Genomic DNA, 25,227 nt, shown 5'->3' with positions numbered 1-25,227 from the left:
AAGAAATAAAGAAAGACCAAGATGGAAAAATAAAAGCAGCAAGTTAGCCTATTGTCTGGGAACAAGCAGGGTATGGAAACAGAAGACAATAAAGCAGACAGTACGCCATAATAAGGAGCAAATATGAGTGATCTAAGATCTAATACCAACGTTTGACGAATGAAGATAACACATAAAACATGCAAACTTCATATTTCCCCCCAGGTACTGGAACTAGGAAAAATAGTCTTAACTTACCCTTTGACGTTAGTAATGGCAAATTACTGAAAAATGCAGCACACTTTCACGTCAGCCGTCATGACTTACCAAGTCCTCCTCATCCTCTGCTGCAGCCAGCTGACTTCCATGAGAGCCACACTGCCAGTTGCTTTTCTCCCATGTTGTTTTATTCACAGAGAAGTAGTAGCAGTTCTTTCTGCGTTTAATCCACAGATCAGGACAGCATTTGTTGGGTTTATCTGCACCTGAAGAGAGAGGAGAACACTGTGTGTCACCAACAGCGGTAGACAGATCAGCCTGTGCCACCGAGAGGTGTATTAGACCTCCTAACAAAAGGATGGCACTCTCACATCGAAGGCCGTGCTAAATTCACCCTGCCGGTGTGTGCAGTCATTTTAATTTTATTACTGCAAATGACTTGTCATTGATAAGAAATCTGCTTGGGCAGCACCCCTTTTGTGGCCAGTTCTCCTTTACGTCAACTGGTTAAGACAGATAAGACTCTGTACTCTGAATCCAGCGGTCCAAGTTTACATCCAGCAACTCCATGTGAGGACACTCAACTGAGCAGGGTAGCGTCGGAGCAGATTTCTTTCCAGTGACAGGATTGATTACATAAAAGACTTCCTACAAATCCTGGGCCTCGGCCTTCTAAATCATTTAAAAGACATCATCAGATCATAAGTGACAAGTTACTTCTCAGTGGGGATACATAAAACAGGATTCAATTCAGGATAAATTATTAATGTTTACATAAAGAATGTATGCATGAAAGCCAGCGCGAGACAATGACTGCGGCCATTCTTTTCTGCCTGAGTCATTCTCATAATGATGAGAAATATGAAGCGCTTACTTGATTCAGTTTGCTGTGTGTGATCTCCTTCATAAACTTTAAAAATAAAAATGAGAGAATGAAAGTTGGGGTTGGTGACGAGCCGTTCATAATCACATTAAGTTTACAAACACACTTTTGCACTGCATCACAAACAAGTACTCGGTAAGCTTCTTCTCACAAGGGTTATGGAGTGTAGTTAATGTGAAAACACTGAAAACATCTAAAAACAATCTGGATAAGATATTTAGATAACTTAACCATTAGGATGTAAAACATTTTTCATGTTTCTGAAGTTCTTATTTACTTATTTCATTTTTATTCTTGGTACTCTGGATAGCACAAAAAACTTGTTCTGCAAGTTTTGCTTGCTGGTCGAACAGGAAGACCAAAAGTGTTAAAAATTCTTACAAAACCAAAAAAAAAGGAGTAACATTGCAGAATTGTAGTAGATCAAAAGAAAATTAACTGATCGACTAGAGAGTTCCTTTTCATATCAATTTAATGTATAATTAGTATGGTGTAAAAGAGGAGATACAATGATGTTACAGAGTTGGGGCACCACCTTTGTGACCTTGTATAATTGAAATAATTGAAACCAAGACAACAAATATTCTACTAAAAGAGGACCACAGTTCAAACCAGAAACCAGTTGAAACTTAGAAGATGAAATTTTTGCAGCAAAGCCTAAATGCTAACCAGTAATCCAAGTCAAAGGGGGAAACAGAACAATCAAAAACCAAAAATTCAGGACAGAAATTTGCACTGTGTTTTAATTGTGATTTAATCCAAATCAAGGCTACTGAATGGCCTGTTGCACAGGTATCTTAAGGTGTCACGCCAATGACGTAAGAGACAGCAACGTCTGAAACTTTGTTTTGTGGTAACCGGTTTCACCATAACATGGCATTGCCCATATTCAAAGCACAACCATGAAATACAGAATCACTTTGTTTTAGAAACATTATAATATATAAGTAACCACATAGAAATATTCCAGAGTAGTATAAGTCCATATACCCATGAATACAAAATTGTAGATCATATCACCCATAAGAAAAACAAAATGGCACAGCAGGAGAAAGTAATAGGTGTTTATCATAGTGAAAACATTTCAATTCCAAAAATAAATGTAATTTCATGATCTCTATAACCCCCAAAGCAATATCTATTTTTCAGGCCAAGAAATAAGTATAGAAAATTAAAAACTGAAGTTGGATCACAACACCCTTTTTCTAGGAATGTGAGAATGTTGTCTGAAAATAAACCCTTAAATCTTTTTCACAGTCTAGTAAACTGAATGGACTGAACGACTTGCTCCCATCTGTCCACATTTCTTTTGTTCCCATTGTGTTTGCTGATCTTTGAGTACACTGATGGCTGTTTGTAGGACTACAGGTTTAAAGCGAGCCATGCTGAGGAGCACATAAAAAAATAAAAATCCTAACATTTGAGGCCATGACATGAAAAACTGGCAAGCCTGCTGTGAAATGTTGAGGCTGAGGCCTGCCATTCAGAATACACCCTGCTAGAACCTGCCCTCTGATTGGCTGCCCTGTGCTGGACAAAAAAAATAACTGGGGTGACGGAAAATTTGCATTTATTTAAAAGGTAGAGCAATAAATGACTACAAAAGGAGGTTACATCACAAAAATGGAATGATCTGATATTTAATTATTATAATAGAGTTAAAGTTCTTATTGTCCAGTGACTTGACATGTATTGCCAAAAATAACACAACTCATAGAAATGAATGCAACAGCTCTACACAGAGACTTAGAATTTGGATGAAAAGTCATGCGACCTATTTGAGTGAAGACTAAGTATAAAAGCCACTTACCTGAGACAACTTCACACTGCGAAAAAGCTGTAAAAGCTGAAAAATAAAAAGGCAACATTAGTTTATTAATAATTTTTTTTAATTTCTCTTGGTTTTTTTTTTGAGGGGTATGGGAATGGCTGCAGAGTTTACAAATAACGGATTCCACAGATTTAACTTCCATCAGGTGAAGGAAATCGGACATCAGTATTTCTAAAGACCACTCGTCCTATATGATGAGTTTTGCTGTATTCACTTTAATATGTCGATTGTCTCATTTGTATTTCTGACGTCACCACAGCTAGAATACATTCACACATTTGCAGGAATATTCTGTACAAAATTAAAATAAGGGCTTAAGGTTTGGATGTCAGTCCATGTTGTAGTAAAAGAACAAACTTGGAAAAGCAGTCAATGCAATGCAACTTAATACTGCACTTCACTTGGTCTACCATAAGATGTCTCTGTTGTTGATGTTTAAACGGTCAGTGGTGTCAGTACCAGGCAGCCCTCTGACTGTTTAAGAGTGCAGATTGGACAAATATTTTGTCAAAAATAAAGTTTTGTTCAGGCAAGTTTATGTTGCGTCCTTTAACCATAGGACCATATAAACACTTGGCTACTGAAATTCTGTTTTAAGGTCCTGTCTTACTGGACTTACCCATCTGCGCACCCCCTTTGTTGTCAAATTACCCATCATGTCTTTTAGCTTGAGCTCTTGAGAGTGAAGATTGGTGAGAATGTCTAGCAGTGTCACACTTCTGGTGACTGGACCCTACTTCTTTACTTATCCGAGGAAGTCATTTGTAAAGAGTTTGCTTCCCTTGTGTTCATGTGGGTGATTCTCAGCACTCTGATGTCCACCCACAGTCCTAGATCGATCTATCTATCTATCTATCTATCTATCTATCTATCTATCTATCTATCTATCTATCTATCTATCTATCTATCTATCTATCTATCTATCTATCTATCTATCTAAATTGCCCAGGTGTGGGTTGGTTTACACTGCAATGGACTGCCATCCCATTCAAGGTTAGCTTCAACTTTGAGCCCAAAGCTCTTTATGATTCTTTAATTAAAGAAAGTTTGTTAAGAGATCAACCTGGTCATCCAGCTTCTGGATTGGAGTTTTTTAATCAATTTGCCACACATACCCACCTGGTACTAAAAGTCTGAGTCCTGAGCCTACTGCCAACAGGAGGCCAAAGGCGAGTCCAAAGTAAATGAGGCACAGCCACTTTTTATTTTGTGTCACTGTTACAAAAAATAATAAGTACAGAATGTAATTGTCTGAACATTTTTTTATTCTTTTTATTTTAGAAATGAAGATTTACAATGTAAAGACACTTAATATCCATCAATAACACATCCACATAAACCAGAAATAAAAAGTAAAAGTTCACAGATCCAGAATCCTGGGTTCACCTTCATCTCCTGGACAGTATTCTTGTGCAGTTTAGACATTTTTAATGTGTTTGTGTGGATTTTCTTAAGGGTACTCTGGCTTTCTTCCCGCATATCCAAAATGTGCAGGACCTATGAATTGGGGATTCCGATTCTCGGGAAGACGTATTTCAAAACTAAAGTCTTCAAAAACACTCTATCAAAAAATCAATCATTTAATTTTTTGATCTCTAAAACACCTCAAATGATATCTCCATTATTTTTAGAAGCCAAGGCAAAGGCTGAGCAAACACAAAACAACGTCCCAATCAAGACCGTATGCATCCCATCACTCTGAAGCGAGTCTGAGAATGTTATGTTCTGTAGTGTCAGTAAGGTAGGTTTGTAAATAGCCAATTGTATAAAATACTTTTATGGTGTGAAAGTTAAATTTAACTGATAAATAGGCTTTTCACACTTTGATCATATATTGATTGATAATATTGAATGACTTCTACCTACTGTGGCAGGTGGCCGGGTGTGGTCATCAGCCGCCTGCCTATTTAAAGGGCCGCCTCCCTTCAATCAAGGCTGGAGTCAGGTGAGGAGGTGGACGAGGTCGGAGAGGAGGCGGCAAGGTGAGGCCTGGTGTGTGAGAGAGACAAAGAGAGAAGAGGCTGTGTGAGAAGCCTGGACTTTAGGGGAGACTGTTGGGGTTTGTGTTGTGGTGCACTTTGGATTATTGTATCATATTAGTGTAAATAATAATAGTGTCTGTGTCCGGGTCGCCCTATTCCACACTACCTAGGTGGAGTGGTGGCTCTGAGGCTAGGGATCTGCACTGGCAATTAGAAGGTTGCTAGTTCGAATCCCGTAAATGCCAAAAAAGGGACTCTGCTCTGTTGGGCCCTTGAGCAAGGCCCTTAACTTGCAATTGCTGAGCACTTTGAGTAGTGAGAAAAGCGTTATATAAGTGCAATTAATTAATTGTTAACTGTTAGCTTTTGCCTTTAGCACTCTTAGGAAGCATTTTATTTAAAGCCTGTTGATCTGTGACCCAATCCTGCTGCTACTTTAGCTCAAGGTTAAGCACTGATAAGAGAACCAACATAATCGAGTGTAGCAGAATCCTGACTCCAAGGGCCCTGTTTATCAGTAACTTGCAAGGACATGAGAAATGAAACCAATCACACACTTCTGTAATTGATAAATATATTTAAGATGTGTTATAGCGGGTGCCACATGTGCTATTGTCTCGTTGCCAGTTTGCAGCTCCTTAGGGTGCACTTCAAGAAAATGGGTTACTAATAATACACCTTTAATGGGGAGGTCACAACATGGACAGGACAATTAGTGCTGAAGACTTTTAATAGGAATAGAAGGGGCGGGGGGAGAGAGAGAGAGAGACTGTGCAATGGAGGAAGGAGAAGCAACAAGGTAGCACCAAGAATGTACTTGCTGGAAGAAGTTTTTTTTTTCTCAATTGGCGATACAAGGGAGACGCATTACTGAAAACTGACTGTTTTTGGTTTCACCGGGGCAATCGACTCTTTGGACCGGTAGGACAGAACGTTTTTCTTTTTCTTTTTTCTCGACGGCCAGCATATTCCATGAGGCTTCCACTTTACATCTTGCTCAAAAACTGTAGGGACAGTAAATCAATTTGGGAAACCGGTTTATCTTAGGCGAGAACATCTTATTCCTAATCTGTGAAAGGTTGTATTTGATTCTATGTTAGGTACTTGCTTGTTTTTTCTGTCTATATGTAAATATATATGAATATATTTTTTCCTCTTCTTCATCGTGGTAATGCTTATTGTCTGATGCTGAGCTGGGGCATGTGGTGAAGGGTCAAATATAAGGACGAGCGTTGGTCACGTTACCTCGAAAGAGCAGTTTTCTGATCGTGCAGCAACACAAGGTTTAGCTGTTCTCCTGGGGAAATGGTACAGTGTTACCATCATTTGTAAGTCAGTCATCTCTTTCCATGTACAAAGTGGCTCTATGTACGTGTCAATGAAGGTATTCTTCTCATCCTGGACTGGCTTTGTGATCTGACTTTGACAAAGGTTAAGGATTCTTCTATACTGGAACTCAATGTAATATGATGAACACCAAAAAGATTATTCAGCCTTAGAGTTGGTCCATCTCAACTGTCTTTTGGACAAGGTGTGAACTTCAGAGGGTCACCAAGGATGATCTGAAGGATCTAAAGGCTACCTTGTGTATACACCACATGAGAACGTAAGAGACTCTGAGCAAGATAATGTGGGATATATTTAATATTTTCATACTTATCTGGTAGCACTACATGGCAACACACCTTAAAGGAATACACCACCTAAAAATTAATTTTTTAACTGTTACTTTATGGTTTGAGTTTTTAGTGGTGGCCGATAAAAATTTTTAATCTCATGATTTTGTACAGAAATTAAATATTGAATATTCCAACTCAAGGTGCATTGGTGATCCTAAATTGTCACTAGTGTGTGCTTGGTGTGTGTGCCCTATGGTGGGCTGGTGCCCTGCCCGGGGTTTGTTTCCTGCCTTGCGCCCTGTGTTGGATTGGCTCCGGCAGACCCCCGTGACACTGTGTTGGGATGTAGCGGGTTGGATAATGGATGAATGAATGGAAAATTAAATGACTGATTTTTTGATATAGAGTGTTTTTAAAGACTTTAGTTTTAAAATACGTCTGGATATTCTAACTCAATGGGGTAGATAGGTAACCAAAACTGGACAGGGGTAAAAAAAATTCTCTTGTAACTCATGTTGAATAACCCATACTGTATATCCGATATTCATTTGTATGGTCAAAATGTTCAAAATTAAAAAATATTAATAAAGAATTATTCCAGTTACTTCCTGAAATCTCGGCATCAAATGTTAACAGGAAAGACATCACACCCAAAATGCTGTGCGCTTGAATTAAAGACAATATTCTTCAGCAATGAATAAGGGATAGAGGCAGATCTTGTAAGAATGATGTCTTCTCTGTTGACATTCAGTGTAGAGTTTTCAGGAAGTCACTGCTTTGATCTTTGCCATGATCTACACCTCACCACAATTTGATTATGGAGGTCTAGTGAGAGCTCCTTGGACTTCTTGGCTTAGTTTTTATCCAGAAATGCAGTGTGAATTGTGGGACATTCTATATGTGAGGTCCAGTCAATACACTTTGCCACAGGTGCACTCCAATCAAGTTCTCGAAACACCTCAAGGAGAATGAAAGCAAACAGGATTCACCTGAGCATAATATGCAGTGCCGCAGCAAAGGATCTGAAAAATTCTTTGAATGAGAACTTTCAGTTTTTGATTTTTATTCAGTTTGAAAACCTTTCTGAAAACATGTCTTCACTTTGTCATTATGGGGTATTAAGTGTAAATTAATGAGCAAAATGGCAAATGTATTCACTTAAAATTAAATTAACAATACAATAAAGTGTAGATGGCTCTGAATACTTTCTGAATCAACGGTAACTGAGTGTCCTGAATGACCACAATCTGTAAAGATGCCTACCTGGTTGAGCATACACTAACACATGGGTGAAAACACAGTTAGGCTTTTCATATCTTCATTGATTGAATTTTCTTTTTATGAAAAATCTCATTTTATTTAAATAATGGAGAGAAAGACTAAACAAGAAGTGGTACCTGAAGGCTGCTGAATGTCTGGGTGTTCCGTGCGTTCATCTTGACTTCCATCTTCAATAATTTCTGCTGCTTGTGCCATGGCTGGTCAGCATAGAAGAAACTCTTTTGAAACCTACTTGAAAAGAAAATACAGTGAGTGAAAGGGGACTTTCTTACTATTGATCCGTCTCATGAAATTTCATGAATGTCTCTTGCATTTACTAGGTACTGTAACTCCCTCTCATCCACTCCAAAAAATAAATCCAATGTTCTCTTGCTGAGTTTAATTCACTCTGGCATGAGGAGGCACAAGAGTGACTAAGATGGGCAAGGGAAAGAATGAGAGGCGTACATGTTTATCTCTCACTCGGCTTCATCCACAGCAGGTTGAGAAAAGTCAAGATGTACTTCTCTCTTTAAACCCAAGCTATTTGTCTCATCCTCTGGTGTGGTGGTGTGAGAATGAGAGGTCGTGTCTGTGTGTCTTCTGTACTCTCCCCTTTTGCACCATCATGCAAGGTGGCATGAGAGAGCAAGACACAATGCTTTGATCTCACCAGTCTCAAACTATGCACCACATGTAAGGGCTCTGTCTTGCTCTTTTTAAGTGTTGGCTAAGCCTTATTTTACTCAAACAATGCTTTGTTCTAACCCTGCCTGTACTGAACTGAAACAAAGTGCTGTGTCCGCATCAGTTGAAACTTAAAAGCATGGAGCCGGAGCTGCCCACAAAATAACACTGCTGTACACAGGTATTTTGCATTTACAATACAATACAATACAGTTTATTTTTGTATAGCCCAAAATCACACAGGAAGTGCTGCAATGGGCTTTAACAGGCCCTGCCTCTTGACAGCCCCCCAGCCTTGACTCTCTAAGAAGACAAGAAAAAACTCCCAAAAAAATTTGATTTACTTAATTAATCTCAGGTGGGAAATTGTCTTTTTTGCATGAACTTTTGAGGCCCAAGTGCAGGGTCAGCCATTGTTCAGCACCCCTGGAACTATTTTCAGGTAGAAGGCCTTGGCTTTGATTGGACAACCTTCAAGATACCAGTAGAGATCCTTATCCTGAGAGCCACCACTCATCAATAATACTGATGTATACATGTACTATACATCTTAATGGGTGAAAGCCGCACCTTGTTTGCAGGTGTTTGAGAGCCATTGTAAAGAGATTTCAGGATATCCTAATTTCCACAATACATAATACTTTGGAACATATACCTGTTGTCACACACGTGTGTTTAGGAGACAACTAAAAGGCCTGAGTACATGTATTTCCATGCCAGACCAGGGAGTGGTGAAGTGCACTAATTCTCTTTCTCGATTCCTTACAGACCATTCTAGGAAAATCCCACCCGGCTCTGGGGCAGCCAACAACATCACTTCCTGTTCCGGTCCTGATGACATCACTTCCCATACTGGTCATGATTCAGGTCCAGTCCCGTTTTCTTCTGGGATTCTATCATCCTGCCGACTACCCCACTGTCACAAAAACAACCAAAAGACATTGAGAAGGTTTAGGGCAGCCACCCGTATAATTTTTCCTGGCTGCAAAATTGATTCAAAAGCACAGACATGTTCACATGACTGAGTCCAAAACAGAACTGATTTACTGGAAACAAGATGGCGGTTTAAAAGCCAGTATGGGAAATGATGTCATCAGGATCAGAACAGGAAGTGATGTCATTGGCTGCCCCAGAGCCGAGTGGGATTTCCCTAGAATGGTCTGTAAGGAATCGAGAGAGAGAATTAGTGCACTTCGCCACCCCCTGGTCTGGTGTGGAATTACATGAACTCAGGCCCTTTAGCTGTCTCCTAAACACGCATGTGTGACACTGGACAAAATAAGTTTTACTGTACGTATAAAAAACTCATTTTGTAATCCATGTATGCACTCTTAGTCAAGTTGTTTTGGTGTGTTTTTGTTTAAGAAGTGCAGTATGATGGCATCAGAGTTTCCCAAGTATCACTAAACTCATCTTTGTTTCACTTTGCTCCCATGAAACAGATGATCTTGCCAAACTATTTTATATTATAACTAGCTGCCCCCTGTGGCTCTGCCTGTGTAGTAGTGAAACAGGACAAACTTAAAAAATCAATGAAAGCATGTCATTTGTTTTGAGAAGAATTTATATTGATAGCTTTTGTATACAAGGGCCTCTTGATATACAATATTTTTGTAGTGAGAACATAGCTGTGATGTAAAAAGTTGGGAAAGTTTGTCTAGCCAAGCGGAAGATAGGTACGGTCCAACGTCAAACATTGCCACTTTATCTGATCTTGTTCAGCTCTGAAAGGAGTGCATACCCCACGTGGGGAGAAGAGCACGTGGCTGTGATATCTCTGTGGCAATCTGCAGCTACCCTCCAAAACATATGTAGCTGTGATCTCTCCCTCAAAAACATGAAACGTTACTCCTTAATAATCTCTAGATGATAATGTCCGCTTAACAAACCGGTATCGCTAGCTAAGTGGAGGCATGGTACACTTGAACACGTGGTGAGGAAGGGCCTGCCCAGCTCCCTACTCCTGACGTCACGCTTCTCCCTTCCCTCGGCCCGCAGCCTGTCTCTTGGATTCACATTAAAAAATCGCTGCTGGAACTGAACTATAATACTTAACACGATGAGAGAAGTCACAAAATCAACCAGAATGTTCAAGCAAATTATAGAAAAAAATCCAATCTAAATCTGTTAAGTAGTTCTCTCGTGAAAAGCTGACAGACATTCAGACAGACGGGCATTAGATTTTATACATAGAGAGGTTACCTTTTCTCTATGTATACTGCAATTAGGAGATATCATTTAAAAACCTAATATTCACTTCGACATGTATGTGCGCATTTACATTTGGTCGCTTAGCAGATGCTGTTATCTAAAGTGACTTACAAAAATTAATTGAGCAAATATCAGTCTGGGAATTGTATTGTTAAAGGTCAGTTACAGAAGTGATCATCACAAGTGGAGAACTTTAAACCAAAGAGAACAACAAAAGACTAGCTCATCTTTTCTTAATTATAAGAACCTATTAACACCATTACCAATTAGACAGATATTCACAAAATAAGAGTCTTCAAATACTTCTTAAATACAGTGAGGGAGTTAGATGGAGGTAGGATGCTCGTTCCACCAGCATGAAGAGTCGTCATTAAAATGTGACACAACACACAGTTGATGTTGAACGATAGTTAGTTAGGCTTCACTTTCAATCGTGTTTTGTTTAAGAGTGTTATGAACACCATGTTGTCATAGCAGTCGAGAGGGCTGAGACTGAATTATATTTGGTTATCTGTCAAAGGCTGGCAACCAGGAATATCATTTTAATTTACACCTAAACTAAAACAGAACAGGTGTTAACCGAAACACTGGTATTGCTTTCATGTGGGTCTCACCCTGAGGTGTGTGAGTGTTTTTGTTTGACTCCCTTTGTATTTTGTTTTCTTTGGTTCTCCAGCATGCTCTGTTTGAGCCTTATTTTAATTGATTAATTTGCAAATTTGAATTCTCTCTTTTTTTATTTAATTCAGTTATGGTCGTCACTTCTATTTAATTTTGTTGTGGATTGTTTATTTTGTTTGATGATGGACTAGCATGATTAGAAAATGGGCCTCAGGAGCTTATATTCATCTTGTTGCAATACCTAAGGACTACTTCAGGCACACACGACATCTGCTGCTTAGCAGTGGCATTTATGAGCCACAAAATAGTAAAAAGGCAAAAATATAAGAAAATAAACCAGGATATGAATAATCAATGAGAAAAAGACAAAGACCTGGTTAAAGAACCTGCAAAGTTTAGCAAACCAGATAAGGCCATATAACAACGGACATGAAAATACAAGACACAAAACTGAAGTCAGTGTCAAAAGAATGAAGTAAAGATTCTAGCAATGATATGAATGCCTTAAACCTAACTGTTGAGACCGCATCTCCACAAATTATTGTAAGATGTAAGGAGATCAGGAGATTTCACGTCAGGCAGGCTCATAATGAGGGCCTGGGTAAGGTCTGAACAGGAAAGATTGTAACAACCAGCAAACGAAACACGAGGGCGAATAAAAAGAGAAGTCTGAAATGAACTCTAGCACTCGGCCTATTTAATGAATAAACAAACTACTCTAGAAAGTGTTTTAATAGAATTTATCCACAGAGGGATGAAGTTGCATTGCAGAGCCAGTGTATTTATAATGGAACTTGTGAAGACATCATTAAAGTGCCACATGTGGTTACATACCTGTGTCTCGCAGAAACAAAAGATGGTAACATTTAAATAATATGGTTAAACTTAAGTAACATAAAATTGCTCAAATCCCCACCCATTAATATGTGCTGCCATCTTTATGTCAGGAGGGCAATAACAACAAGTCACACATCACTTGGATAATAACGTGATCATCTCCACAATGTGGTGGTGCCAATGCACCCCTTCACAAAATGGCAGTGTTGAAACAAGAACGCCTTTAACAAAATGGTGGCATGATGATGTCACTGTAAAAATGTTACAATAAAGAAACAACAAAAAAAGTGTGCAAAAATAGGGAAAATATATTCACGTATGTGCCAAACTGAGGATCATGACAGCATTAATGCAGAGTTGTATCCTTTGTTTTTGGTTTGGTTTTGTTATCTCTGACCGTGTCATTTTGAGATTCCCAGGTTTTCCAGTTGTGGTTTTTGAAATAGAGTTTTGGACTTTATATCCTAGAATTGGGCTTTACTCGTTTATTCTGCATTAGTAATCTTTTCCCCTTATTTTTGAGTTTTGTAATTTTGTGTTTCTTTTCTTTCCATTGAATTATCTTTGTATATTTTGGAGTTTTGAATTTGTCTTTTACTTCTTGGCTCTTTATTGCTATTTTGTGCTTTAATTTTTGTTTTTCTTTCTTGATATTCATTGATTTTATCGGGCTTTGTTTTTATTTGTAATTTTTATATTTTGAAATTTAGCAGTTTCTTGTATTTAATCATTTTTAACTGTTTATTTAATTTAAATAGTAGATTAACTGTAATTTAATTTTATTCTATAATATGGAACCAATGAAAAAAACATTTCAAACATACTCCATTACAGGGTAATTTTATATTTCAGCCCCCCTTAACTTATACAGTGTTTAATTCATGGGAGTCATTCAGTGTTTGGACCTTCAGACATCTTTATGCAGACGTGTTTGTGCTCTTTGATTAACTGCGTGTTAAGCAATTCCTTCAGTTTATTATTTTTTGCATTGCACACATCGATGTAGATTTAATTTATCCAAAATATATTGGGGGTTAGACTCCTATTGTGGCCAGTACCATGTAGCACCTCGCTAGTTCATATGTTTGGGACTATGCTGACTGTGCTGAGGGAGGATGTTTACTTACCTGTTATCAATAGCTATTGTTCAGCATTTACTTTCTTTTGTAACTCTGTTTAGCCGTTACAGTATTATTGTTAAAGCATTCTGATCTCCTTTCATGTATAAAAATGTGACATAGAAATAAATTTTGTTGTTGTTGCCTATCATGTAGGATGTGACTTACAGTTACTCCTCATCGTCTATTACTCTAACATTTGCTATGTTTCTTGTTTTCTTGTTGTTCCTTTGCTCAATGTGAACACAGCATGTAGTGTCCCAGGCGCTAATCCCTCAAAATGCTTTGCCTTTGAATTGTGTGCCTCTGTAAGAATAAGTAGAACTTCTATTAGGAGACAACTCCAAACTTAACTTTGTAGGCAAGCATTGTCACGGTCTTAAGTGTCATTTATGGCTTTCTATGTTTCCTTTATGGTATTACTAGGGGCTTTGCTCACCAACCACCCCGGCCTGCGCTACTTGCCAGCCACTTCATGTCTCTGCCGCTCGCGTTGGAGATGCGGTCACTTCTCCGATGATACAATGGGAAACAAATACAGTTGGTTTTTTACCTCCTCTTTGCTCGATGAGCTGCTGGCTTGCTGCTGCCGTGTCGTGTGATCTGCATCTCCTGCAGCTGTTCAAACATTTAAAAGCCTGTACAGCAGCTGTCCTACTCTTTGTCTTTTATTTCTGGCCCCAAGTGTGGTTAAATCTCTTGGCACAAAGTCTTGTATCGCAGGATATGAGTTCTTGATGTTTTTTAGTTTAGAATTTAAAAACTGAATATGAATCTGAAAATCTAACAACATCACATTAAAATTCAATAAATCCTGAAAAAGAATGATACCCAACATATACTGTATATGTAGGATTTAAAATAAGCCGATTTAAAGCGTGACAAAAAACGTCACATAAAATCGTTGCACTTTTAGGCTTAGGATTTTTTATAGAGAGAGCAGATTATTTATATTTTCACATTGGTTATTTGCTGTTTCTTTTTTTCTGGTATTTTATTGTTACTTCTTTGATATTTGAATATTGCTCTGATATCCCTCAAAATGTGTTTTCAAATACAATGTATAGCAATAACATCAACTAAATTATAATATAGCATTATCATCATCATCAATTAAAGTGAACAATTAATCTATATCATTATTAATTAAAAAATGATAAATATTATTACTATAATATTACAATATAACTATACCAACATATTTTATCAATATGCCATTATTATATGATATTATATATAATAATGTATATTATATGTATTATATAACCATGCCAATATATTATATTATTACTAGTAGTAGTAGTAGCATTAACCTTTAATGTTCTTTTTTGAAATGTTGATTGTATTTTTTTATTGCATTGTGTTTTGTGTATTATGACCTTTATGAAACTGTGTGTTTGGTTGTTTGGATTTAACAGGTTTTTTTTAATCACTAAAATATATTAAATTAGTTACACTGATTAATTAAGATAAATGGACTCTCAAATGTTATCATTTAAATTTTTAATATAATAATAAATAAATAATAATTTTTAGATAGTCCATATTTGGTCATAGTTAATAACAACAGATGTTAAACAAATTAATATATTTTCGTATTGATTTTTTTTTTCTTCTCTTAAAATAATTTCTTGTCTAGCAAAAAATATTGTAAGCACTAGAAATGTAAAAGCAGAAGGGCACATTTCAAAGGGTTCTTCAGCATCACACTGCTGTATTTGAGCTCCTGATGCTCATCATTTGGTCTTTGAATTTAACTCTACATTATCTATAATAGCGTATTACACGATGGTCTTATAAGCGCACTTTCAAAGAGTAAGTGAACCAGAACTGAATTCAAATAAAACTCTCAGGAGTCCAAGCCAGGATGTTTGTACTCTGGGTCTCCAAAAAATCGGAGCAAATCATCAGTGAAGCAAACACATCGACCTGAAGAACTGAGCTGTGTGCTGGCAAATAATATCTCACTGTGCAACATTTCAAAGTAAAAAAATCATCTCATGTTTGATATTCAAACAAGAATAACATTTAAAATGTTCAATAATGTGTTCATAAAATTTGCAACATTAAAAATATGTTCATCTCCCACAGTCATCCCTGGTTTCAGTGCAGTTCAGTTCACTTTTTGTGTCCTCCAGTCCGGCTGCATTTCTTTTGTTTGAAGAGATCATCATGGACATAAAAAAACTTTACAAGATTATCAAAGTGACAGATTTTTCCTTTAACGACTGCCTACATATTAATGTTGAAGTATTATACTAAAAAAAAGGTTCCAGAGTTGGGATGCCAGAGTAACCCCTGATCACGTTATCTCTTCAATTTTACATTTGAAGCTCCTCTAGAAGTCTGCAGTCAAATGTACAGAAGGGGCTCTGCAGTTAAAGCCTCGGTAATAGAGAGGGGTATATACTCGAGACTAAAGGGGAAATGCAAACTTTACAAAGACTCAAGAGAAAGAGAAACAAATCTAAAATTTTTTTTTTTTACTTTATTATTTTGATATTATAAATAAAATAAGAGGGATGTTAAAGTTTCTGCACTTTTTTTAAACTCTGTTTGTTAAGAATTTCAAAAACAAATCACTTTTCTACACAGTCAATTTCCTTTTTGCAACCCAGTTTTCTCAGCGTCATACCAACTTTTTAATGCCTCATTACTACTCCTCCCGCCATCAGCGTTTCCAATGAAAACACAAAAGTGCGGAAACTTTTTGAGCGTCCCTCATAGATAGAACTTTGTGTTCCCAGCCTTTTACAAAAGCTCTTTACATATGTGCCTATTTATGTATGTATTTTTTTAAATAATAAATATATACACACACTTTGGTCTGAACAAAGAAGAAAATTAAAAAGAAAGAAAATGTCTGACTTGGCTGTTTACTTAAAATATAAAAAAGCTGTTCTTTAAATAAAAATAATCATTGATTATTTTTTATATTTGTAAAACAATTTCCTGGTTTAGAAAGTTATGTAATGAAAGCACACATACATATATAAATTTATTATTGTGACCTTTTCATATGAACAATAGTTACAGTCCTCCATACGGGCCGTCCACTCCACTAAAACTGAAGTTCCAGGAATCTCTCTGACATGGCAATGTGTCTCATCGGCTTATGATTTCAGTCGTTTGCTCTCTCAAATCTATACATATTAATAAAAGGCAAAGCCCTCACTGACTGACTGACTGACTGACTCATCACTAATTCTCGAACTTCCCGTGTAGGTGGAGGGCTGAAATTTGGCAGGCTCATTTCTTACAGCTTACTTACAAAAGTTAGGCAGGTTTCATTTCAAAATTCTACGCGTAATGGTCATAACTGGAACCTGTTTTTTGTCCATATACTCTAATGGAGGAGGCGGAGTCACGTATCGCGTCATCACGCCTCCTACGTAATCACGTGAACAAAAAACAAGGAAAAGATTTACAGCACGAGTCAAACGCGGGAACGAAGGTAAATGACGTTAATTTTTGAGTGTCTTTTAATACTGTGTAAGCATACATATTAACACATGTGCAATTAAACGTGTGCATTTACGGGGTGATTTCTCAGGCTTAAAAGCTCGCCTTTTATTAAAAAGGTAAATGCAAACTGTTTTCATTCTGAAGGGCACAAACCACGTTAGATTTCAGACGTTAAACGCGCAAAAATGTCGGTACACCAGATAAACAAGCGCAACATATTATCAGTTGTATTGTATGCTTACAATACATATAGAAATGTGTTAATTGTTAACTAATATTATGGGATGGTGTTTTTCAACTCGCGCCTTGATTTAAACGATTGCATTTCTTGGTGGGTTTGCATAGCTTATTGTCAAAATCTTTACACCTCTTTTTAAGACTTAATTTAAAAAGGTTTTCTTTTCTTCTTAATTAAAATTTAAAAGCAATACTTCACCGCTGCGAAGCCCCTCTAGCGCTGACGTCCGAGGTTCGATTACCGTAAGCGAGTGCAGTGAGTGTGTACGCCTGATGAGCCTAGAATAAGTGGGAAAGACGTGTCGCGTACTTTTTGCATTATTTGACAGTAAACTATTTTCAACCATTCTATGATCTGCTTCTCACAACTGAAGGCACCGTGGCTGATGTTACCTCACTTGCTGGCCAACCATAAGCGTTACCTGGTAGGTAACCAGCCACTCACTTCACTCCCTTACAGGAATCGAACCTCGGAGGTTTTCTTTTCTTCTTAATTAAAATTTAAAAGCAATACTTCACTGCTGCGAAGCCCCTCTAGCGCTGACGTCCGAGGTTCGATTACCGTAAGCGAGTGCAGTGAGTGTGTACGCCTGATGAGCCAAGAATAAGGGGGAAAGACGTGTCGTGTACTCTTTGCATTATTTGACAGTAAACAATTTTCAACCATTCTATGATCTGCTTCTCACAACTGAAGGCACCGTGGCTGATGTTACCTCACTTGCTGGCCAACCATAAACGTTACCTGGTAGGTAACCAGCCACTCACTTCACTCCCTTACGGGAATCGAACCTCGGACGTCAGCGCTACAGGCGAAGTCCCTAAAATTGCGCCACGGCGTGTGGTTCGTTTATTTGACAACATGTAGATCGGGGTAATTACAATCACGGCATTCGTAGTCTGATTCACAATCTGATTGAATGGGTGGTTACCTACCAGGTAATGCTTATAGTTGGCCAACAAGTCAGCTCAAAGTGCTCACTCGAGTGAAGGCAGCTTCACAAAAAAACAGATCCTTAACAAACTGTTATTAGTATATTTTCCCTCAATTTAAAAAGGTTTTCTTTTCTTCTTAATAAAAATTTAAAAGCGGTACTTCGCCGGTGCGAAGCGCGTGGATTTGACCGAGTGACACATACAGACATATTCATGAGTGCAGGTACTTCGGAAAGAAAGCACCGTGTAAACCTAAAGTTTAAATTAAGTTCATAGACCTACAAAAGGTTGCCATTCATTTGAGGCAAGATTGCTTTTCTTCTGTACAACTATACGTTGCATTCTCAAGAGTGTGCTTGCACGGCTTCGGATATTGATATATATATATATATGTATGTATGTATGTCTATATATAAATATGTAAGCTTATAAGTACTGCCTTACTTCTCTTTAAGAAAGGAAGATGTAATGATACTTGATTTAAACGATTCCATGTCTTCCTGGGTTTGCTTAGCTTATTGTCAATATCTTTACACCTTTTTTTAAGACTTATTGACTGAAACGGGCTTTCACGAAAAAAGTTAGGGCTTTGCTACAGGATACACCCTCCACAAGTTAAGCAAGTAAAAATAAAATATATATTTCTGTTTTATTTAAACCTTTTAAGTTCGTATGCATAGCCCCATTTGGCTGTTTTATTTTTTTTTTCTTTCTTCAGTAATATTTAATCTCCTTAAAGAAAAAGAACATATCCATTTTACTTTTTTTGTTTCACTTTAGTAATATTTTAGTGTAAAAGGATAACCAGTATTTAAACCTTTTATGTTACTTTATAAAGTTATTTTACACAATGTTGAAAAATTAATAAGAAAGCTACATATTTTGGCAGCTGCTGCTTTAATTTTCAATGAAATAAAAAAACCTCTCCAAGAGAAAATGTCAATGAAGAAGAAACAGTTTGCACTATCTAAAAATGAGAAACCCTCATTTATAAAAGTTTGCTGCAGATGACTTAACTGAAAATAAATTAATAGTTCCTATGTGTATAATACATATTTATCTATTTTACTTATGCCTTTATTCCAGCAACTTGCAACATCTGAGGTTCAATTTCTTACATTACTTTTGTTTTTTGCAGCACAGGCAGGTGAAGTGACTTCCTCAGGGTCACACAGTGGTGTCAGTACCAGGATTTGAACTGACAAGCTCCGGGTTTGCTGAAATATTACTGAAGAAAGAAAAAAAACGAAAACGGGCAAATAGGTCTATGCATACAAATGTCCATCCATCCATTATCCAACCCGCTATATCCTAAATACAGGAGCCAATAAGTAGATATGTATATATACAGTATATATATATATATATATATATATTATATATATATATTATATATATGTGAATGTATGTATGTATATATGTATGTCTATATTTATATCTATATATATATATATATATATGTATATATTTGTATGTATATGTGTATATGTAGATATGTATATATATGTATATATGTTTATGTATATATCTGGTTACATAACCTCTTTAACACATACTTCTCCGCTGCGAAGCGCGGGTATTTTGCTATATATATATATATATATGTGTGTAGATATGTATGTATGTATGTGTGTATGTATGTGTATATATATGATATATGTATATGTTGTAGATATGTGTATATGTATGTGTATATGTAGATATGTATATAAGTATATATGTTTATGTATATATATGGTTACATAACCTCTTTAACACACTACTTCTCCGCTGCGAAGCGCGGGTATTTTGCTAGTCATAAATAAATAAACAAATAAATATATTATTTGCAGGTTTTACTAAAAAATGTCTGTGAGTCAGAAGAGTAGAAAAAGAGTTAAACTTCTGATTATTTGAACCTGTAACAGCCACTACTGCATTAACTTAAGATCATTTTAGCAATTTTACACCTTTAACAATCGTTTTTCCTTTTATCTCACCTCATTGTCCTTTTTAAAAGAAACAATAAACTGTCAAAAAACTGCAATGCACACCACAATTAACTCTTCATGAGCAATAAAGGGGTTCTGAATCAAGCAAATGAGGAAGCTCGTACCTGAAAGCCCGTCGGACCTGCTGGGTCACCTGTCTTGTTGTGTCTTCATCAAGTCTTGACAGAAATGAACAACAGCAGGAAATGTGGTTTCGGCCATGTACAGAATGGAAAGGATCTGACTTTTGCCAGTCAATGATGTCCGGGTGATGAGAAATGCTCAGACACTCATGATCTGAGATACTCGCTACTGCTGCCATGTGTTGAGGATCTCACAGGGGCCCCATGCTTTTGTTCTCTTTTATTTTCATTATTTGTTTTCATTTATTGCCTAATTGTTTTAATCAGTTTGTATGTATATACCTAATAGCTGCTTTTTCTTAGAATGTAATTGTTGTTCATAAGTTGTTTTACCCATTAAATGCTTTATAATGATTTTAATTTGTTTCTAAATTCAACTGCATTTCCTAATTGTTAGGTTCTGCCTGTTGATGTGGAGCAGAAAATTGTATTCTTAAAATTGGTCATCTCTACGTATTAGAAAAGTATTTTAAGCACATGAGAATGGTAGACACCCTGTTTTAGTAAGCATTAAGATGTAAGAGTTAGAATTAAAAAGACTTATGTCTGCATATTTTTTTTATTATTCTGTATGAGCTTGAAACCACTAATAGATTATTAAACCAAAAGTTAAACATGCAGGAGAAAGATGGGCCTCTCGCTTAGTGAGAGAATGGGAACTCTTGGGCTGTAAATTAGGGTAGCAAGCAAGAATAGTCCTCGTCAAACATATAAGAAGGGTTTGATACCCCCCAACTAAGAATTATTGGTGGAATAAGTTAGAGGCAGGACTAGAGCAGTGGAATGCTAGGAGTCAGATGAGGATGGATACTAACTTGTGTGATAAGAATGTAGTGAGAAGTCAAGCAAAATGACCCCTTTTATTGGCTAACTAAAAAGATTACAAAATATGAGCTTTTGAGACAACTCAGGCCCCTTCTTCAGGCGACATGTAATACAGAAACTGTAATTCCCTGTGTTTATATACACACTAGGACAAATAACAACATTGGAAAACCTTTAAGTGAGACATCTTAAATGTAAAACATTAATAGACCTCTTCAGGCTAAGATTCATTTATCAAGAGAGGAGAACAATGGATAGTCAAGATCTTTGGATAAGGTGACTGTTCAACAATGTCTTTTGAAGATTCTGATGAGTGTTTCAATACAATGTGGGTCTGTAGACAGGTTGTCTAGGACAGTCCGAGAGATGCAAACAATCCTCATATCTGCCCATAAGACCCATGTCTCTATTCAAACCATGTTGTAATGTGTTAAATTTTAACATGAGTTTTACTTCCCATTTTTTTCTATCTTGCTGTGTTCTGAAGTTGCCCCGTAAGCCTTGTGACTTTAAAGTCCTTCTCCCAGTGTCCATGGCTGTTGAAGTTGGCTGCTACAGGAACATCTGTGTTGTCATGCTTGATGTGGAACCTGCGTAATAAATTGTAATAAATGTAAGAGTTGCTTTGAGTTGTGGGCTCATTGTTTCATCTGAGATGAGTCTCTATGTGCACCATACAATAAAGCTTAATTCTGCTGTCTGTTCTGAAGTCTCCGAGTTGTCTTCATTGGGGCTGAAGACTCCCGTGCTGCTAATCTGCTCCAACATCACCAGACCCCTCATTGTGCAGTTTTTCTCTTTGTTACAACTTGTTTGACAACGACCACCATGAGGCTGATCTTAGAAACGACTAGCAGCAATGCGGTGATACTTGTTGGTCAGCAAATAAAAGTTACTTGTGCTCTGTTTGAGAGAGGCTTCATTCCTGCTCTTCCCAGCTATATATTAACCAGTCTGTATAAAACACAATAAAAATGTTATTTAAACTGTGAGGCATGGCTGCTGGCCTGCTTCATACTGGTGATACCCGACCCAGAAGGGAGGTCTGCAGTCTCAACATTTTGGGTGATTTGGTCCCTTATTCTCATCAAACATCAATTACACAAAACAAAGTCTTGCTAGAAGTGTGTTAGTAGTGCGGCCTCAGCTCAAGCAAACTCGATAAGCTGCTGCTTCCTCTTCTTCTGTCCTTTGCCTCTGATCAGAGACTTTGGCTTTGTAGCCACTGAAATGCCTTTTACTTGACCAAGTGAGTGGGACAGGTACAGTAAAAATAATGAGCACAAACAATACAATAATCATAATTTTATTACTAACATTAATATTATTCAAATACAAAAATGTATGCAGGGTAAAACTTTAAAATCAGGACACCAAGAGGAGCTTAGCAGAAGTGGAGTACAAAAAAAAAGAACCAAAATATGTCCCCCAGGTGGTCACCACCAAGTACAGCCCAGTAATGGCCAGTCATATCAGCCATCTTTTTCTTCTTTATGTATAAATTAGGACCCAAATCTTTCCTCTATTATAACTGCTAACTACTAATGTGTGTGGCACCAGCTGCCTCCTTCTAATTCTTTGTTTTCTTGGCCATTCTTTTTCCTTACTGCTAGTAAAAGAGTTGTGCAGGTCTGTTAAGTTTGAAGCGCCTGATATTTTACTTTTCTTGTTACTACATTACACCCCCCACCCACTGATTCTTTTTATTTCCATCCGACTCCTTTACAAAATAAATATTAAGATGACCTCCACTTCCTGTGCGAGCTCTCTGCTAATCTTGAAAGCTGCTAGAAAGCGTCCGCCGAGGTGAGCGAAGATTCAGCCGCAGCTCTCTAATGGCTTCTCACAAACCCAGTGAAGGTCTGTGCTGCAGTTCTTACTTTGAATGAACTGCTTTACAACACAGGCACAGTCTCCACTCATTTCTTGAACTTGGGTCTTCCTGCGTAGAAACACAAAATAACAAAAATAAAAAAATCAGTAGACATGACCCGAAGTAAGGCTTATAGGCACCATAGCACTGGACTCGTGTAACACATGAAGAATGGCGGGCTATTATATCAGTCCATAGTAATAACCATCAAGTGGTCCTACTGTAAGACCTGCAGACTTCATACTTCTGCATGAGACAGACAGACATTCTGCCCTGACGGGACAGTGAAGATGTAACATATGGTTCAAATTCAGAAACGATCAGTTGGTTTTAAGATGACATCAATTCACAGCCTGAAACGACTTAATTCAGTTAGAAAGGGCCGGAGCTTATCCAGTTTTTAATATACAGTATTGTATGACATAGCGCTCTTGTATTAACTGGGAGTTTCAAAATACAACTAATAACTTGAAATATTCTGTGTGTTAGGCTGTTGTTTAAAGGTGTGTGTGTTGGCTAGCTGGTAGACCTGTTCTATGAGAAATGTAATGAATAAGAACCTCCTTGCATCCCCTGTTGTCAGGCACATTGTTAAACATTGATCCTGTAGCAGCATCATTCACTTTTACCACCTTATGATATCCATAACACTATGAAGACTGAATGCATGGCAGGAACAAACCAAGGATTGGATGCTAATTCATTGTAGGACCCGCACCCAGCCACACTCAGTTACCAGGCCAATTCACAGTCCTTGAGTAATGAAACTTGCACAAAGAGAAGTGCTTAGTAGCCAAAATGAAAACTGAACAGTCCTGAGGATGATCAAAGTCACCTACCAGTTGAGATCGAATAGCTGCCCATTAATCCAAGTCCAGCTCTCTTCAGGCTTTCTGTTGAGTCCAATCCAGAAAGTCAAATGTGTTCTGCAATAGTCAAAGAGAAACTTCTGCAAGAAAAAATGAGAAAGAAATAAGGCTGACAGCAGTGAGCTACGGTGCCTGTGCCTCAGAAAGAAGTGCTTAGCCTAACCTGTATTGTAGCCTGCAGTTATGTGGCATCTCAGGAAAAAGCGTTGGTTCATAGTTAGGTGTGATATGCAAACCACACAATAGGGTAAGTGAATTGTGGCCTTCGCAGTCTGAGGTTTTAAAGTGATTTCAAGACTAAAGCTAACCTTGAGTTCGGTTGTGAACACAATATTAAAAGAGAGGGTTTAATAATATGATGAAAGAAAGAAAATCCAGTAGATGGAAAAATTACTAAAGAGGCAAGCAAGCATTTAGTCTGGGAAAACAAATCATTGAGCAAGAATTAATGGTCGAAGATCAGAAGCAAAACACACACACACACAAAATTAACAGAAGATGTTTCCCCGAATTGAAGCTACATACATATCAATCAATTTGATTCTTAAATTATTCCAAATCTAGGGGACTGACCCAGCTGCAGTGTCATATCTTACAGGCGGACAAAATGACATGTTATGTCACATGACTGGCAAGTGGCTTAACATCTTGTAAATGCGATCATGCAAATACACTAACAAAATGGAAGTGACGAAAAAAAAAAACAATAAGATGTTTAAATAAATAAAGCAAGTTAAATCCATCCATCCATCCATCCATCCATTCTCTTCTGCTTATCTGAGGTCAGGTCGCGGGGGCAGCAGCTTGAGCAGAGATGCCCAGACTTCCCTCTCCCCGGCCTCTTCTTCTAGCTCTTCCGGGAGAATCCCGAGGCGTTCCCAGGCCAGCCGAGACATATAGTCCCTCCATCGTGTCCTGCGTCTTCCCCGGGGCCTCCTCCCGGTTAGACGTGCCCAGAACACCTCACCAGGGAGGCGTCCAGGAGGCATCCTGATCAGATGCCCGAGCCACCTCATCTGACTCCTCTCGATGCGGAGGAGCAACGGCTCTACTCTGAGCCCCTCCCGAATGACTGACCTTCTCACCCTATCTTTAAGGGAAAGCCCAGACACCCTGCGGAGGAAACACATTTCAGCCACTTGTATTCGCGATCTCGTTCTTTCGGTCACTACCCATAGCTCATGACCATAGGTGAGGGTAGGAACATAGATCGACTGGTAAATTGAGAGCTTCGCCTTATGGCTCAGCTCCTTTTTCACCATGACAGACCGATGCAGAGCCCGTATTACTGAGGATGCCGCACCGATCCGCCTGTCGATCTCATGCGCCATTCTTCCCTCACTCGTGAACAAGACCCCGAGATACTTGAACTCCTCCACTTGGGGCAGGATCTCGCTACCAACCCTAAGAGGGCACTCCACCCTTTTCTGGTTGAGCACCATGGTCTCGGAGTACCCCCCACAAGATTCCCCGAGGGACACGGTTGAATGCCTTTTCCAAGTCCACAAAACACATGTAGACTGGTTGGGCAAACTCCCATGCACCCTCCGGGACCGTGCAAAGGCTTTAGAGCTGGTCCACTGTTCCGCGACCAGGACGAAAACTACACTGTTCCTCCTGAATCTGAGGCTCGACTATCCAACGGACCCTCCTCTCCAGGACCCC

The 25,227-nt window shown here is 38.0% G+C and overlaps 1 protein-coding gene across 4 annotated transcripts in view; it reads right to left on the bottom strand.

The window, feature by feature from the left end:
• Positions 1-220: 220 nt before the first annotated feature.
• LOC114643076 (NKG2-A/NKG2-B type II integral membrane protein-like) overlaps positions 221-25,227 on the bottom strand; it is a 63,247-nt gene continuing 38,240 nt past the window's right edge. For all 4 annotated transcript variants that reach the window (XM_051934727.1, XM_051934729.1, XM_051934728.1 and 1 more), the window contains 2 exons: positions 1,073-1,108; positions 221-458 (listed from right to left, as the gene is read on the bottom strand). In XM_051934727.1, the coding sequence (XP_051790687.1) occupies positions 289-458; positions 1,073-1,108 (206 nt within the window). In that variant the 3' untranslated portion in view covers positions 221-288. The remainder of the gene's footprint in view (positions 459-1,072; positions 1,109-25,227) is intronic.

The sequence above is a fragment of the Erpetoichthys calabaricus genome, chromosome 12 (assembly GCF_900747795.2).
Source record: "Erpetoichthys calabaricus chromosome 12, fErpCal1.3, whole genome shotgun sequence".
Taxonomy (NCBI): domain Eukaryota; kingdom Metazoa; phylum Chordata; class Cladistia; order Polypteriformes; family Polypteridae; genus Erpetoichthys; species Erpetoichthys calabaricus.
Note: the sequence above shows the minus strand (reverse complement) of the source record. Positions and strands in the feature narration are given on the sequence as shown.